The sequence below is a fragment of the Henckelia pumila genome, chromosome 4 (assembly GCF_033568475.1).
Source record: "Henckelia pumila isolate YLH828 chromosome 4, ASM3356847v2, whole genome shotgun sequence".
NCBI classification, from domain to species: Eukaryota; Viridiplantae; Streptophyta; class Magnoliopsida; order Lamiales; family Gesneriaceae; genus Henckelia; species Henckelia pumila.
Genome location: NC_133123.1, coordinates 9319326 through 9337934, shown reverse-complemented (window position 1 = coordinate 9337934; position 18609 = coordinate 9319326). Strand labels below are relative to the sequence as shown.

Genomic DNA, 18609 nt, shown 5'->3' with positions numbered 1-18609 from the left:
CACTCAAGCCATCACGATCCTCTTCCTTTGACCGGTTTCGAATTTAAAAGCAGAGTGTGAGTTCATTTGGCTAAATTGGATAAAAAAAACTTGTAAAGACAAAGGCCTATCTTTCCAACCAAATCCCTGATCAATTTCCTGATCGCCCACAAGTTAATTCGTTCTGAGAAAGATTTGATGGTACCATTCTCAATAAACTCATAGATCCACCTTGGTCTGTTTCTAAGAAACTCAACATACTTTAGATTGGTAAACTTGTTTTTATCAGCAAATCCAGCAATGTTAGCAGTGTGAAATGTGAATCATAGATCCTTTTGAGATAACAATGGAAAAATCTAGGTGGTTACGGATAATATGGTTCTGAATTTAGGGCTGGGGCAGGTTGAAACATGGGACATCAACGAACACATATTATAGTAGAAGTGTAACAAACACATGAAGGAATCCGGCTAATCAATTCAACCGGAGAACAAAATTCCAAGTTCAATGCAGACAGGCCAATAATTAGATACTGCAATAATAACCCATTACTTAACACATCAAAATCCTTGTATTTGTCCATGGTTGGTAACTCATCTAACGGTCACGAGTTTGGGATGATTACTCATCTAATGGTCACGAGTTTGGGACGATGTCCTAATTGTAAAACAATAGAAACTTTTTGAAGACGTTTCTTCGATTAATTTCATTGTAAATATGGATCGGTATCCGATAGGAAAAAAAAAGAAAAGAAGGCTTTGTATGTTCATTTCAAACTAGATGCGAAGCCTTTCAGGCCATCGCTCAGAAACCAAACCCAACGAAATAGTAAGATTACCCAAACATAATATCTAAATCCTGTGGCAAAATCAGCGATCAAATCAAGCCAAGACGACAATGAAAAACTGTTTAATCACAACTTCATTACGAACTCACGCATCATGTTTTCACGAATTTGTTCCAAATTTCGTCATACAAATAGAGTGAATACTAAACAGTGATAGTAAAATAGGGATTCCATTGCATACGCGATGCATCAGTTGATGTCTTCATCGTCGAAGTCATCTTCGAAGGAATTGAAGAAATCGGCATCGGCTAGGCGGTGAAGATCCAGCGCGATAGGGCCTTCGCCGAAGAGATCTAGAGATGAATCAACATCGTCTACGTCCATCGCCACTGTCACGCCGCCGCTATGATCCTCCGCCTCGCCGAAGTAGTCCATCGCTAGAGTTTTCATGCCCTTCCTTCTAGCTTTTTCTGCTCTTTATGTGCTGTTTGTTCTAGAATCTGAGAGGAAATTGGCGACGAGTCCCAAATATTTTCTTGGGCCTTTTGATGGCGAGACTTGCCTCAAATTCAATCGAATAAGGCCCAATATATAACTTGATTGGGGTAAAGATGGCCCAGAGACAAAAACGAGAAATTTGATGACTTAGATTTTGATTATTATTATTTTTTTATTTTTGGTAGTACGATGAAATTTGATATCATTATCATTCGTGACGGTAAGTGAGCACTCAATTTGATAATATATTTTATAAATCACGTTATTTAGATAAAACATACTGAACAAACTCGTTACAAAAATTTCCTTATTGGAGAGTTTTATATGATTATCACCAGAAGTAAATTTAATAGGTTGATGTTTGCATATTATACACATACCACGGGCCACAATGATCCGCATTTAATTCATGTTTTTTTATCATCTACTACAGTTTCATCATTTTCTCTAATATTTATGAGCTACATATGACATATTTACTCTTAGTCTTACAAGGGTATATCCAATTTTTTTTTTATAAATAGTTGGCCGATGTTAGAATAAAAATAATTAAAAAACGATAATTTAGAAAATTAAAAAAAAAACAACAAAATTTTATTAAAAAAGAAACTTTTTTTTTTTTGAAAAAAAAGACCCATATTTTATAACAGACAATTTTACGCATACAAATTTCCCACGTTTCAAATGTTTGGCGTCAAATTCATAAATAGCGGACCAGAGAAAGATAGGTATCGTGGATAAGATCTTTGAAACAATGGCGGCGGCGGCCTTTCCTCTCTGTCAGCACCTCTGTTCTTGCCAATCTACTCTGCTTCTGCTACATTTCAGAATCCACCGATTCCACTTTCACCCTCTTCGCGCAATTCCCACGTCCAATAATCAGCTCCTCCATTCATGGCCGCTGATACTTTGCAGGTCCCGCCGCTGGGACTCCAACGCCGAATCTTACAACCGCAAAGATGAAGGAGGAACGGCATACGATGATTTCGATGACAATACTGAGCAGTGGACCGATGTTCTTCGAGATTATATCGATAGCATCTGGATTTTGAAGGTGACATTTTCTCCATATGTAGCTTTTCCTTTCTTGCGGATTGATGGAAAGATGTATGTATTTGCTTGGTAGACCCTTTTTGTAGCAACGATGGGAAATCCCATCATATTTTTGTTGATGAAGTTCAGTTCTTTTGGCAGTGCAGGTTTTTCGATCCTTTGGATGGATGCTTCCACCTATAATTTTGTTTTTGTTGCTGGCAAATGGTCTTAAAGCTTTTCTCATGGCACTAGCACTTCCCATTGGACAGTCAACTCTCGCATTTGCGTTCAAGAGAATACGAAATGTAGGCAAAAACAAATCAAAGCGAAATGCTAACACAAAAAAGAGAAGATATCGCACTCGTGTATCAAGAAAAGTTCAATCTGAAGAAACTAGGTTATGGGCTGGAAGCCAAGGGGCAATCAAAAGAAAGAAAGAAAATCGCCCTTGGTTTTCGAAGAATGATGTTTTGCATTATAACATGGACAATAAGATAGCTAATTTTGGTGGTTGGGATGAGCTAGAAACTGGCGGGCAGCCTGATATAGGATCTTCGAGAAGTCCAGCTCAAAAATTAAGTAGATCGCAGGCTATTGATGCAGAGAAGAGTAAGTTGAGCTGGAGATCGAGTGAAAGTGGTACACCTTTATTGCTGCGGTTGTTGGTTGCTGTTTTTCCCTTTTTGAGTTCTTGGATTAAGGTTCTTTGATCATTTATATCGATTCAATGCTAGGTTTCAACTATATGTTTTACAATGTGCTAGTATATATTTCAATGGCTGGCCAGCTTCGGAATTGGCAGGTCGCTTGACACTCTCAAGTCTTTGATTTTAACCCCCAAAATTTGTACATTCACCCAAAGCTAAGCTTGATATTCCATGAACCACCGAAGCTAAGCTTGATCGTACATGAACTACAGAAGCTAAGCTTGATCTACAGGAATTACTGTATATTAGTTCAATGAAGCCAGCATCGTTCTAGTTCTGTTGCTCAAATTCATGTTGGTCTGCACTAGCTTAGTGTTTTCCTTGTACTCTGGGAATTATTTTTCCTCCATTTTACTCACTCGCCATTCACCTCCAGTTGAAGGTAACATGCTACTACTTCCCTTGTGTATACAATTGTTTTCACTAGTTATGCAGGCACGTTTAACTTTCTTAATAGAGTCGGAAAATGATAAGTAATACGAAACTTCAGGGGTGTTGCCATGGGATCTTCAAGAGAGAAAAAACATTTGGAAACATGGCAGGATGGGTTGATCGATTGATTTTTTCTTTTCGATTACATCAGGAAAGTGTTGCCGCAAGCGTCAAGTAAATGATTTAACTTTATAGGCCTTGAATTCATTGTATTCTAGTGTTACATCAATATACATGCTATACATACGTGTGGCACTCACATTTTTTACCCACAAGGACATAAGAACTGCACTATCCTATTTCACGGTTGTGTCTTGCAATATGAATAGTAAAGCGTTAATCCCATTTGTGAATGCTGCTACTAGTGGAGTGAATAGTTTTTTGTAGCCCTGTCTCCTTAAGCCCCAACTGTAATTCATGGTAACCTTGCAATGACCGAAGAATAAGAGGCATCATTGGTCGTTTCTTTGGTTGCTGTTGGGTGCATAAAAGACCAACTCGAATGCATCTTAGAACTTCCTCATGTGAAAACCCTGATATCCACGTTGATGCCTCCATAAGATATAATGGTTTATCTTCATTCCACAGCTTCCATGCCTGAAAATTGTGAGACAATTATGTACATGCGCATATATGTTTACCTTTACTGCTATACTTTCCATGATAAGTTAAATTCATATTAAAATGATTTTGTCCATTGATTTTTGACATATGGAGCTTAAATCTATGGAGTGGCTTTGTTTCAATTGATTCCCTGTAAAGTTCACTTTGTTCCATTTTAGAAAATCAATATGTAGAGCTGCAATCTCATGCCGTTGTGTACATTGGAAAGAAAAACAAATAATGGGTTTCGAGAAGCAAAAAGAGAGACTGGAAACAATTTAAATCTTTGGATTTTGGATATGATTCACCTTTATCGTTTACCTCTAATGGTAGTCTTGATTTTGTGGATGTATACAATTTTTAGTTATTTATTCGTCTGTTTTATTTTATTAAATTACTACTTTTGGGTTGAAATTTGTAAATGCTTAATGTACCAGGGCATAGTTGATACATCTATATATAAATATACTTACGTAAGCAATTAAATCCAAGCCCTCCTTAGAACTACGGCGGTGTGCCATGCCACTCACTATCTCCAAGACCATAACTCCGAAGCTATGAATGTCCGAGGATACTGATATTTGGCGGCTCGAATTGTATTCCACAGAGGCATAATCATTGTACATATAACTTACCGAAAGTAGCATCAGTAATTTCTCCATCTTAAAGTGAATGCTATGTTAGATAAGACAGTAGAGAAGTTTGGAAACTTACCTTTTATCATCAAGTAACACCAGGGGAAGATCTTTGCCGGGCTTATTTTCGAAATCGAAAGAAATTTTAGGATTCATCTCGGTGTCCAATATAATATTGTGGGGTTCGAGGTCACTATAAAATTTTCTCAACTCTAAATCTTGGTGAAGATAGAGAACTCCTTCAGCAATCCCCCTGATAATTTTGAAGCGGTTTGTCCAAGGAAGCTGATCACGTCCTACAAATTTTCGTACAGCCATCACTTAGTAGTTAGCAATACCACAGCAAGAATGACAATCCGGAATCTCAAATTCTTTTTTATTGACTTAAGAAATACAATAAAGGGGATGGGTTAGATATGCAAATTCCAAGTTACTAACCAAATAGAACAGAATGTAGACTTGTCTCAGCCTTGAACTCATATGCTAACATAAGTTCTTCTCCATGTATGGTATATCCTAATAGTTTTGTGAGGTTTGGGTGCTGAAGTTCGGAGAGTAAGTAAATTTCATGTTTGAACTCGTTATGTCCATACTCTGAAAGTGAACTCCTTTTAACTGCAATTACCTGTCTTGTAGGTAACACAGCCTATACAGCAAAAGAACAAATATATGTTATCACTAAAATCATGGTAAATTGTACCTGGTTGTCTTTAAAAGTAAACACAGCCACTCTAGGAACATTACCTTGTAATAAGCACCTCCTAGACCTTTACCGATCATATTTGAATGGGAGAATCTATTCGTGGCCAAGTTTATTGTAGCCCAATCCAACTTAGTCGCTCTTAACCCAGTCACATAATCTTTTAGAAGACTGACCTGCCTCTTCATCAGAAGTTTGTTCTGTCCTATAGAGTCAGAGTGCATAGAGAACAGTTAGTGTTTCACGTAAGTGAGACTTGCTTTCAAATGACCTGGGAAATAACGAAGTTAACTTCGAAATAAACTCTGAGCTTTTGAGGCAATTAAAAATATGGAAATCCGTTGTTAAGGAATTAAGTTAAGAGTAGACCTTTGTAAATTTTTTATATCAGCAAGACCTATTCTATATAATAGAAATGAAAACTATCAGTCAAAGACGCTGTTAATGGACATGTCAATCATAATGTTCTCAAATTTATTTTAGCCACGAGACTACCTGATATTGAGTCTTCCAGTTGGTCTTTGGGAGATCGTTTTGCTCGTTTCCTGAGCACATTCCATTGCCAATATTTTTGGTGCTTTGTTATTGATCCAATAATTCTTTCCCCGGATATCAGCTTAGCATTGACGAAATTTTGTTCTTTTGAAGATGATGAACTATTCAGCTCATCAATGGAGGTTATTGTTAGATTCTCAGTGCTCGCTGATGAGATAATTTCATCAGTATGGGGAAAGCCATCAGAAACATCTTTCTCATCTGTTACTTGTCTTGAGCTCTCGTGCTGCTTAAGTGCAAACTCAAGCTGTAATACAACTTGAGCCATCGTTGGCCGTCTCTTTGGTTCATCATTTAAGCAACTTTCAACAATTTTCACAAATGTCTTCAAGCTATCTAGTGAGATATCCCCCCTCAGATCTGAACTTATGATCTTTTCTACTTCTCCTTCGCTAATCTTCTCTTGAGCCCACATGGTTAGACTCTGCTTATCTTCGTCAACTCTTAAATCCAGTGCCAGTCTCCCACATAATACTTCCAATAACACCACACCAAAGGCATATGTGTCACTTTTTCTTGTTAGTTTATGAGTTCTAAAATAATGTGGGTCAAAGTAACCAAATGTGCCTTTAACATTTGTGCTGACATAACTATGCAGCATATTTCTGGTTTCAGGTTTGGCCAGGCCAAAATCCGAAACCTTAGCCACAAAATTTTCATCCAGCAAGATGTTTGAAGACTTCACGTCACGATGTATGATACCATGGCCTGTGTGAAGATAATCCAGTCCCCGACCGGCTCCAATGCAGATGCTAAGTCTCTGATTCCAGGTCAGAGAAGGTGAATTATTGCTGTCATCAGGTTTTTTATAGAGGTGGTCGGCCAATGTTCCACGAGGCATGTAATCATAAACAAGAATCATTTCATGATTCTCATTGCAATAACCAATCAAAGAGACTAGATTAAGATGCCGAAGCTCAGAAAGTGTTTCAATCTCTCTCCAAAACTCGTGCTCCCCTTGCCTGGAGTTTAATCTTAACCTCTTTATGGCAACAATCACTCCCCCATCACCAAGAAGTCCTTTGTATACTGTGCCAAAACCACCGTGTCCAATTATAAGTTCATCGTTGAAATTTTGGGCGGCGGCACAGATCTCGTCCAACGAAAAACGAAGACACAGTCGTTCTCCCTTGACTGGTGGCTTGTTTTCCTTTGTTGTAAGATTTTCTTCCCTAAGTTGCCTTAATCTATGAACAATGATGTTCACAAAAACAATCATAAATATGACTGCAGTTGCAACTGCATTGCTGTAGCCAAGAACAGATACTAAATTTTGGGAAGTCCCAGATTGAAAATTTTGTGCTGTAGGCATTTGATTTGGACAGGCAAGGCTATTATCAGGATTGCTCAACTTGAATATTTCAAATCCTTTAAGGGGCCGCTTTCTGTCGATGGATTCATCTCTGGATTGCAAGGTAATCGACAAATCACGTTTACCCTCTTGTTTGTATCCCTTCATCACCAAAATTTAGTTCCTATACAAGATGATGCCATTATCTTTACCATGTGTCCTTGTATCAGAATCAATATAGGCAATCATGTGGTTAATGAGGAATTCAAATTTCTCGTGACCACTTTCTGCCATCTTGAGGCCTGACTTGGAGAAATGAATCCTTACCAAGTACCTAAACCCCACGTCCACAGATATTTTCCAAGTGTTAGATTTTCCCCTATGTTGTTTTTGTGTTTGTGTAGTGGCCCCTATCTCAATCATCTCGGCTGAATCCTCTACTGGTAGAATAGAATTCTGTAGAATATTTAGTTTATAAATTCTTTCGAGCGCGGTGCTGTTATCAATGTATACGGTAGCCTTCTGTCCAAAAAATTGTGCACCAAGATCTATACCATGAAAATAAGAAAGATCTTTAGGCACCGAGATGATCTCAATGCCGTTTATAAAAGCATACATCCCATCTTGTAATTGACTACTTGCTGAAGTGAAAACAATATCCAGTATTTGATTTCCTTCCATGTTTATGCAGAATTCCTTGACAAAAGTATTCACACCTAGAGCATCAGCAGCGACTGAAGGGCTAAAGTTATCAAGCAAAATGACGGCTCTAGATTCTACAGTGAACAGGTCTTTTGACACTTTAAACCCTTTGTACCGAGTCGGATTAAAGTGAAGTCGGATTAGTTTCAGACCTGGATCAACCTGGAATGCATATGAGAATGTAGAACGAGAGATTCGTGCGGTTTTGTAGGGAACTGGATCGGCAGTCGCTTTTAACTGGCTGATGACACTTGAGCTAGATGATGCTCCCTTCACTTGTAGCGAAGAATCGTCTTCTGCGTTCATATCTCCGTGCCATTCCCTTCCATCAATTGCCACTGAAGTTCCAGTCGAGCCACAATTTACAGAAATATCTCCCATAAGGTAATCCTGGTTATAGCTTGCTGCTGCAAATATGGTCAAAAGGCATAGAATTATCGTGGGAGCAACTGAAATCGGATAAAGATTCATGCTGTGATTTGTGCTCCAGGTTCAACTGCTCTATGGATATTTATTCATGAAATCTTCACATGCATGAAATTTTGTTCATGGGACCATTTATGCTAGAGGTGCTACTTCTAATATCAAAGGATTTTGAGATTATGGCTTGAAAACTTAGAGAACAGATAGAAATGTCGCCTTATTCACATTTCAATTCTGATTGAGACTTGATGCATTGTTAATTTGAATAAAAAATAACCAACAATTTCGATTTAGACTTATTCCTTGGTTTGGTTCCAGGTTCGGATGATCAAGGCACTTTTGTTTTGTTTAGGTGGTAACAAAATTCAATTGTATATGTATATTTTAGTTTTTTTTCCACTTAATTAATTCCAGTATTCACCTTCCAGGAAAAAAAGGTCAACATCCTCTGGTGGATATCTTTATGTAGATGCAATGATAATCGTGATGGATTAGAGCCTCCAAATCTTCAAATTAAGTCAATTTAATTGATGTTGTGGAGATGAGGCCCACAATCAACTCAATCATATATTCTAAGGATTTGAACAATACAGCTCTGTTTAAGTTTTTAAATCTCGGGATTAATTAAATTTTATGACAAGGACAAATTCCATATTAAATTGCATTCATTCTCCATGGAAATAGGATATTACTATTATTCTAAAGCTTGAGATGATAAAGATAATATTATATATATATATATATATATATATATATATATATATATTTGACTAATAAAGATTTTATATTATTAGGTATTACCGTGAGGGAAATAATTAGAATCTGGAACCTTTGTATACCCTCTGATTGTCATACGTTTTTTCTTCCTCTTAAAGAGGATTAAATTCCAATATATCAAATTTATCATGTGTTTCGATGGAAAACTCAGAATCAACTTGATTTAAACAAACTTAAATCTTAACAAAAATATATATAAAAAATACTTGTATGTTTTAAAGCAAGCAAATATAACATAATTTTTTAAATATAAATTCTAACAATTTATTTGAATATAAAAGCGTTTGTTAGCATGAGAATCGTACACTCATACTATATTCAATAGTTCAATTTTAATTTAACAAAATGAGATGCATATATTTTCATGGTCCTCACATGTCAAAGTCAATTTTTTTAGACCTTTCAATTTAGTATTATGGTAGTACTTTAAACTATAATGAACTAAACCCATGGATGTATGCAAATAAGCATATTTTAATACCTACAATTTTTTTTTTCATCCTTACAATTTTTTTTTTCATCCTTACAATTTTTTTTTTCATCCTTCTAAATATATAGTCTAGTTTTCATATTTAATGTTCTTTTCGTAATCTTTTCCCAATATATCTCTATTAAATTAATATAATTAACTATTTATACAATTATTTTATTCTATTAAAATTCATTAAATAAGAATAAAATGAAAAATTGCTTTCTAAATTTACTTTCTCAAACAATTTATTAATGTAAAAAATCCAAATTGGTCATCTAAATTGTTTTCTTTTTTCCTATAACTAATCAAACTTGGGTACTAATCCTCTAACTTTGATGTGTTGGCTATTTTGATATATATATATATATATATTTTACCGTAATGTCTAATTTTACTAAAAATTGTTGATTAAAATGTAAAATCCAATGAGATGACAATTTACAAAAAATTTGAGGATTTTCAATTTGATTAGAAATAATATCAAGTGAAATGCGATCTAAAATTCCATCAAATCAAACCGAAATTATAAATTTTTCTTTAAAAAAACAAACAAACTCATAAAATGGGACGATGATTGCAAAAGAGACGAATTTCCCAAATTTATTGCCATATGATCAGATTTTATAGCCTAGTTAGTATTTTTCGACTGAATTTGGATACTTATGTTAAAAGAGGACCCAAATAGCCAAACTTTTAACTGACCAATATTCAAGTTTAACTAGTTACTGGACTAAAAAAAGAAATAGGTAAAGTTACAGGACTAAAAATGTTTTTTTCCTTTCTTAATTTTTATGAAAACACAAACTTGACTTGTCTATGTCAATGTGGATAAGTGAGATCCTATGTGTGCAGACACTGTCTCAATGCAGATTCAATGGTTGAGATTTATCAATACATGTGAGTCATATTATTTTTCAATGGATCCCACAAATATTGATAAATCGCCACTCTTAAATACATAATTGGGGTAATACATGTAAAAGTAGGATGCAATTATCCGGATGTGGAGTATTGAAGTATAACAAAAATAAAAATCAATTTTTCATATAGCCAGAAAACTAAAAAACAATTGAAAATTTATATTCATCTAAAAAGTCAAAAGGTTTGGACTTTGGAGAGAGAGGGGGTTGAATTTGTCACGTGAAGATTTTTAGGTGTCAATATTTATGAGGTTTTTTGGAAGAAAAAAAAAAAGAGAGACATTGATTTTTAATATTTTACTATATTATTATAGTATATAACTTTTAACTAACTAAATTTCAATTAATTAGTGAAATTTGAGATGAAATTATGATTATATTCTAATTTAATTTCCAACAAAACCAAAATTGTTAGACAAATTAGTCATTTTATATGATCTCTTTTTTTAGCCATTAGATTTTTATTTTATTTGCCAAAATGACATTTCGCTACATTTGTTTGTATTTTTAATTTTTTAGATAGATTAGATGGTTATCACTCTTAGACTTTTAAATATTTAATTCATCATTTGATTTTTAAAAATAACATGAAAATTAGTTAATATAGATGCTAAAAAATAGTTTACATTCGTCCAATAATATTTCCCTTGTGTTCATGTTTGAAAGTCGAAGGGACAACTAAGCGGCCGCGTGGGGAAATAAAAGAGAACAACTTAAATCAAATATTTATCCGTTTTAGACAAATATTTATAAAATATTTTTATAAATTTATTTTTTTAAAAATATTATAAAATGTTTGAAAAGTTATTTTTAAAATAAATATGTGTTTGAATCATTATTATATAAAAAATATTATAATATATTAAAGTAATATTGTTCATCTTTATCTTCCATAATTCCATTATAAAAACATCTAAAAAAATAAAACCACCTCTCAATAGTTTTTTAAAAATTATAATTGGAGAACACTTTCTAAAACATATTTTTCAAATATATTTTATAAAAACTATGTGAAGTGTATGGAGATAATCAAATACCCAAAAGAATGTCATTTTTTTAAAATAAAATATTTGACTAAAATTACTTTGCTCGTTTTCCCGACACAAAATTCACATCCATTACCCGAGTTTTAACTTAACTTTTCAAATCACTTCAACACCGTCTTTTCACGTTTGGTTTGATTGATGTGATAAATAATTCATAAATAAATAATATTATGTAATAAAAAATAAATAAAAAATAATGGTTAATATAATATTGGATTTAATTGATAGATTATATTTTATTTGATTTGATTGATTAAATTTTATATAAAAATGATAAATTATCATTTTATCATTTTAAAAATAAATAAAATATAAATAATATCATTAAAAAAGATAATATAATAATTTAAATTTAATAATTTGATTGATATAAAACAAAATTGAATAAATAAGTTAAACATAGATTAATAACATATCAAACGATAATTAAGTTCAAATTTACTTTCTATCCAATAGCCGTTTCGGGCAATTTTTTTAATAAATAAATAAATAAAAAATGACCCAAACCCGTTTTGTTTCCATATCTCCATCTTTGGGCCCATCTTTGTCTCTTGCCCGATAAGTGACGAGGGATCCATCGTCTTGTTTCTTGTTGTGTGTGAAAATTTTCAGCTCGATTTTGCAATTGATGTGGAATAGTTTCATTATTCTAGCTTCTTATTCAGATTTGTGTCGGTTCCATTTTCGTAAAGTAAATGTCTCCTAGGGGAATGGGAGGTATGCATTGCTTTATGTTTGTTTGTTTGTTTGTTTGTTTTTTTGTATGCATTGTTTTGGTTATATGTGTGTGTACATATGTATGCGTGCGTGCATGTCTTTGCTCGGTAGATTCTTTTTGTTGTAATGGTGGGAAAATATCCATTGATTTGTTCTTTTGATAAGTGCTGGCTTGGATGGCCTTGAATGATACAACTAAGGTCCGAGCTAATCAAATTAATGCTAAGAGGAATGCATATGTCTGCTGTTTTGGAGAGAATTAAAGCACAGAAAAACACTAGGATTTTGCAATTCGTTTTCTTTATTCAGGTTCTTATAGGCAAGTTTCCTTCTCATCACCAATGGGTGTGACCGTGTGAGCAGAGTGGGTTCTGATAGCAAATACAAAATCTCCATGCTCTCCTGACTCGATAGGAAATCGGAAATCGTGTGAGTCATTGATTCTGTAGGTTTGGTGAACATGTAAAAAACATGGTTTGGACAATCCTTGGGAATTTTCAACAATCACCGGCATAAACTTTGTCCCCGGCGCCGGGCATCAGGAAACTGTTCCCGCAAGTCGCAAGCATTAGTAAATGCCTTGACCCTTTTTGGCCTTGAATTCATTGTATTCTAGTGTACATCAACATACATGATACATGCTATGCATATGAGTAGCACTTGCATTTTTTCCGCACAAGGACACGGGAACTGCACTATCCTATTTCATGGTTGTGTCTTGCAATATGAATAGCAAAGCGTTAGTCGCATTTGTGAATGCTGCTACTTGTGGATTGAATAGTTTTTGGTTGCACTGTCTCTTTGAGCTCCAATTGTAATTCATGATAACCTTGCAATGACCGAAGAATAAGAGGCATCATTGGTCGGTACTTTGGTTGCTGTTGGGTGCATGAAAGACCAACTCGAATGCATCTTAGAACTTCCTCCTGTGAAAACCCTGATACCCATGTTGATGCTTCCATAAGATATAATGGTTTCTCTTCATTCCACAGCTTCCATGCCTGAAAATTGTACATGAACATATATGTTTACCTATATTAATACTTTCCATGATTTTGTGGATATTGTCTGTTGTAGTCTGTATTATTTGACTAAATTACTACGCTTGGGTTGAAATATTCAATGCTTAATGTACCAGTGCATAATTAATACACCGATATAAAAATATAGTAATATACTTACATAAGCAATTAGGTCCAGCCCCTCCTCAGAACTTCGGCGGTGCATCATGCCACTCACTATCTCCAAGACCATAACTCCGAAGCTATGAATGTCCGTTGATACTGATATTTGGCAGCCCAGATTGCATTCCACAGAGGCATGATCACTGTGCAAATAACTTGCAGAAAACAGCATCAGTAACTCCGCCATCTTAGAGTGAATGTTATAGTAGATTGTACAGAAACTTGGAAAGTTACCTTTTGTCATCTAGTGACAACATGCGAAGATCTTTGCCGGGCTTCAATTTGAAATCAAAACAAATTTTAGGATTCATCTCGGTGTCCAATATAATATTCTGGGTTTCGAGGTCACCGTAAAATTTTCTCAACTCTGAATCTTGGTGAAGATAGAGAACTCCTTCAGCAATCCCCCTGATAATTTTGAAGCGGTGTGTCCAAGGAAGCTGATCACGTCCCACTAATTTTCGTACAGCCATTACTTAGTAATACCACAGCAAGAATGACAATTCGGAATCTCCAAAAGTTATCCATTAAATTAAGAAATACTGTAAAGGGAAGGGGTTAGATGATGGAAATTTTCCGAGTTACTAACCAAATAGAGCGGCATGTAGACTTGTCTCGGCCTTGAACTCATATGCTAGTATCATTTCTTCTCCATGTATGTTATATCCTAATAGTTTTGTGAGGTTTGGGTGCTGAAGTTTGGAGAGCAAGTAAATTTCAAGTTTGAACTCATTATGTCCATACTCTGAAAGTGAACTCCTTTTAACTGCAATTACCTGTGTAGGTAACACAGCCTATACAGCAAAAGAACAAATATATATTATCAATAAAAGATTGAAATCATAGTAAATTGTACCTGGTCATCTTTAATGTAAACGCAGCCAGTCTAGGAACATTACCTTGTAATAAGCGCCTCCAAGACCTTTACCCATCATATTTGAATGGGAGAATCTATTCGTTGCTAAGTTCATTGTACCCCAATCCAACTCAGTTGCACTTAACCCAGTCACATAATCTTTTAGAAGACTGATGACCAGCTTTTTCATAAGAAGTTTGTTTTGTCCTATAGAGTGCATAGATGACAGTCAGATTTTATGTAAGTGAAATGTGTGCTTTCAAATGAGCTGGGAATTAATGAAGTTAATTTCGAAATAAACTTTTAAGCTTTGAAGGCAATAAAAAATATGGAAATGCATGCTAAGGAATTAAGTTAGAGCAGACCTTGGGATATTTTGGATATAAGCAAGACCTATTTTATATATTAGAAATGAACACTATCATTTAAGGTCGGTTGTTAATGGTCATGTCAATCAATAACGTTCCCAAATTTATTTTAGCCACGGGACTACCTGCAGATTTTGAGTCTTCGATATGTTTGTTGAGAAATTGTTTTGGTCGTTTCCAGAGTACATCCCATTGCCAATTTCTTGGGTGCTTTGTTATTGATCTAATAACTCTATCCCTGGATGTCAGCTTAGCATCAATGACATTTTGTTCTTTTGAAGAAGATGAAATATTCAGCTCATCAATGGAGGTTATTGTTAGATTTTCTGTGCTCGCTGATGAGATAATCTCATCAGAATAGGGAAAGACATCAAAAACATCTCTTTCATCTGTTACTTGTCTCGAGCTCTCGTGCTGCTTAAGTGCAAACTCAAGCTGTAATACAACCTGAGCCATCGTTGGCCGTCTCTTTGGTTCATCGTTTATGCAACTTTGAACAGCTTTCACAAATGCCTTCAAGCTATCTAGTGAGATATCCCCCCTCAGATCTGAACTTATGATCTTTTCTACTTCTCCTTCCCTAATCTGCTCTTGAGCCCACATGGTTAGACTGTGCTTATCTTCTTCAACCCTTAAATCCAGTGCCATTCTCCCACATAATACTTCCAATAACACCACGCCAAAGGCATATGTGTCGCTTTTTCTTGTTAGTTGACGAGTCCTAAAGTAATGTGGGTCAATGTAACCAAATGTGCCTTTAACATTTGTGCTGACATAACTATGCAGCATATTTCTGGTTTCAGGTTTAGCCAGGCCAAAATCCGAAACCTTGGCCACAAAATTTTCATCCAGCAAGATGTTTGAAGACTTTACGTCACGATGTATGATACCATGGCCTGTGTGAAGATAATCCAGTCCCCGACCGGCTCCAATGCAGATGCTAAGTCTCTGATTCCAGGTCAGAGAAGGTGAATAATTGCTGTCATCAGCTTTTTTATAGAGGTGGTCGGCCAATGTTCCACCAGACATGTAATCATAAACAAGAATCATTTCATGACGCTCATTGCAATAACCAATCAAAGAGACTAGATTAAGATGCCGAAGCTCAGAAAGTGCTTCAATCTCTCTCCAAAACTCGTGCTCCCCTTGCTTGGAGTTTAATCTTAACCTCTTTATGGCAACAATCTCTCCCCCATCATTAAGAAGTCCTTTATATACTGTGCCAAATCCACCGCGTCCAATTACAAGTTCATCATTGAAATTTTGGGTGGCTGCACGGATCTCATCCAACGAAAAACGAAGACAGAGTCGTTCTCCCTTGACTAGTGGCTTGTTTTCCTTTGTTGTAAGATTTTTTTCCGAAAGTTGCCTTGATCCATGAACAATGATGTTCACAAAAACAATCATAAATATGACTGCAGTTGCATTGCTGTAGCCAAGAACAGATGCTAAATTTTGGGGAGTCCCAGATTGAAAATTTTGTGCTGTAGACATTTGATTTGGACAAGCAAGACTATTATCAGGATTACTCAACTTGAATATTTCAAATCCTTTCAGGGGCCGCTCTCTGTCGATGGATTCATCTCTGGATTGCAAGGTAATCGACAAATCACGTTTACCCTCTTGTTTGTATCCCTTCATCACCAAAATGTAGTTCCTATACAAGATGATGCCATTATCTTTACCATGTGTCCTTGTATCAGAATCAATATAGGCAATCATGTGGTTAATGAGGAATTCAAATTTCTCGTGACCCGTTTCTGCCATCTTGAGGCCTGACTTGGAGAAATGAATCCTTACCAAGTACCTAAACCCCACGTCCACAGATATTTTCCAAGTGTTAGATTTTTCCCTATGTCGTTTTTGTGTTTGTATAGTGGCCCCTATCTCAATCATCTCGGCTGAATCCTCTACTGGTAGAATAGAATCCTGTAGAATATTTAGTTTATAAATTCTTTCGAGCGCGGTGCTGTTATCTATGTATATGATAGCCTTCTGTCTATAAACTTGTGCACCAAGATCTATACCATGAAAGTAAGAAAGAGCTTTAGGCACCGAGATGATCTCAATGCCGTTTATAAAAGCATACATCCCATCTTGTAGTTGACTACTTGCTGAAGTGAAAACAATATCCAATATTTGATTTCCTTCTATGTTTATGCAGAATTCCTTGACAAAAGTATTCACACCTAGAGCATCAGCAACGACTGAAGGGCTAAAGTTATCAAGCAAAATGACGGCTCTAGATTCTACAGTGAAGAGGTCTTTTGATACTTTAAACCCTTTGTACCGAGTCGGATTAAAGTGAAGTCGGATTAGTTTCAGACTTGGATCAACCTGGAATGCATATGAGAATGTAGAACGAGAGATTCGTGCTGTTTTGTAGGGAACTGGATCGGCAGTCGCTGTTAACTGGCTGATGACACTTGAGCTAGATGATGCTCCCTTCACTTGTAGTGAAGAATCGTCTTCTGCGTTCATATCTCCGTGCCATTCCCTTCCATCAATTGCCACTGAAGTTCCAGTCGAGCCACAATTTACAGAAATATCTCCCGTAAGGTAATCCTGGTTATAGCTTGCTGCTGCAAATATGGTCAAAAGGCAGAGAATTATCGTGGGAGCAACTGAAACCGGATAAAGATTCATGCTGTGATTTGTGCTCCAGGTTCAACTGCTCTATGGATATTTATTCATGAAATCTTCACATTCATGAAATTTTGTTCATGGGACCATTTATGCCAGAGGTGCTACTTCTCATATCCAAGGATTTTGAGATTAGCTTGAAAACTTAGATAACAGATAGAAATGTCAACTTATTCATATTTCAATTCAGATTGAGAGTTGATGCATTATTAATTTGAATAAAAAATAATCAACAATTTCGATTTAGACTTATTCCTTGGTTTGGTTCCAGGTTCGGATGATCAAGGCACTTTTGTTTTGTTTTGTTTAGGTGGAAACCAAATTCAAGTGTATATGTAGATGTATGCTTTATTTTTCTGTTAATTAATTCCAGTTTTTGCCTTCCTGGAAAAAAAAAAGGTCAACATCTTTTGTGTTCGCCGATTGATTTGTTGGGCAATTGAAGTTTTCTAGATGATGACTGAGATGGTTTGAATTGTTTGCGTAGGCTACATTTCTTCTCCCGTCTTAAATAATTGGCGCTGGCAAATTTGATTACAAAAGTTTTTTTAAAACAAATTTATTAAGATGTTTAAGGAATCAACTATAAAATATATCAAGAACATTACAAGAACGTTTTCATCTAGTTTGGTGTCACAAACGGTGATTATTTTAAAAACAAATTATTGATTGTTTAGATGAATTTACGTAGATATAATGATAATCGCGATGGATTTGATTATCGAAATCAAAGTTTTTCGTTCAAACACAACTTAATAATATTTGAAATCGCTTCTAGGAATTTTATGAAGAAATATTAAAAAATGTTTTCTAACAACACTTTCAAATAATGTCTTGATTGATGAGGTTGAAATAAGGCACATGGTCAATTTCAAATAATGCATTCTCAGGATTTGAAGTTTGAACGATACACCTGTGTTTAAGTCAAATCTCGGGATTAATTAATTTTATGACAAGGACAAAAATCCGCCATTAAATTACATTCATCCTCCAAGGAAATAAGATATTTCCATTTATATATGTAAAAGAGAGAACATTCTCACTCAAAAAATTATTTCTCACCCTCCACTTTTATTCTTTGTTATCTTAACTTACGGTTATCATTACTTAATTATTCCCCTTTTTTATTCGACATAAATAATCTTTCATACTCATACTAGAAATTGTCTTTCCTATTTCATTTCCAAGATTTCAGGGACATACTTTTTAATTCTTCCCGTTTTCTCTCACTTGTTTGATAGCATTTACTATATGTTATAACCGTGAACGTGTGTAGATG

At 35.1% G+C, this 18609-nt stretch overlaps 2 protein-coding genes and 1 pseudogene across 8 annotated transcripts; 1 reads left to right on the top strand and 2 right to left on the bottom strand.

The window, feature by feature from the left end:
• Window positions 1-1963: 1963 nt before the first annotated feature.
• LOC140865008 (uncharacterized) lies at window positions 1964-16976 on the top strand. 4 transcript variants are annotated; one of them, XR_012144458.1, is made up of 4 exons: window positions 1964-2318; window positions 2464-2938; window positions 3034-3388; window positions 3497-5090. XR_012144458.1 is itself a non-coding variant. In XM_073269485.1 (4 exons), exons 1-4 carry the CDS (start codon window positions 2019-2021, stop codon window positions 16859-16861), a joined length of 825 nt encoding a protein of 274 aa, XP_073125586.1. In that variant the 5' UTR covers window positions 1964-2018; the 3' UTR covers window positions 16862-16976. The 4 variants fall into 4 exon arrangements, 2 of the variants coding, with proteins under 2 accessions (XP_073125586.1, XP_073125585.1); XR_012144457.1 differs by having other exon boundaries at window positions 3464-5090; XM_073269485.1 differs by lacking the exons at window positions 3034-3388; window positions 3497-5090 and adding exons at window positions 16245-16284; window positions 16852-16976.
• LOC140865006 (putative receptor-like protein kinase At5g39000) lies at window positions 5110-17627 on the bottom strand. 4 transcript variants are annotated; one of them, XM_073269482.1, is made up of 7 exons: window positions 14813-17627; window positions 14363-14526; window positions 14240-14257; window positions 14053-14155; window positions 13698-13917; window positions 13462-13618; window positions 12323-13280 (listed from the first exon to the last, which is right to left on the bottom strand). In XM_073269482.1, the coding sequence occupies exons 1-7, from the start codon at window positions 17331-17333 to the stop codon at window positions 13020-13022; spliced, it is 3444 nt and encodes a 1147-aa protein (XP_073125583.1). In that variant the 5' UTR covers window positions 17334-17627; the 3' UTR covers window positions 12323-13019. The 4 variants fall into 4 exon arrangements, with proteins under 4 accessions (XP_073125584.1, XP_073125583.1, XP_073125581.1 ...); XM_073269480.1 differs by having other exon boundaries at window positions 14053-14257; XM_073269481.1 differs by having other exon boundaries at window positions 13462-13606; window positions 14053-14257.
• Window positions 5318-8395, bottom strand: LOC140865007 (putative receptor-like protein kinase At5g39000; annotated as a pseudogene).
• Window positions 17628-18609: the final 982 nt, after the last annotated feature.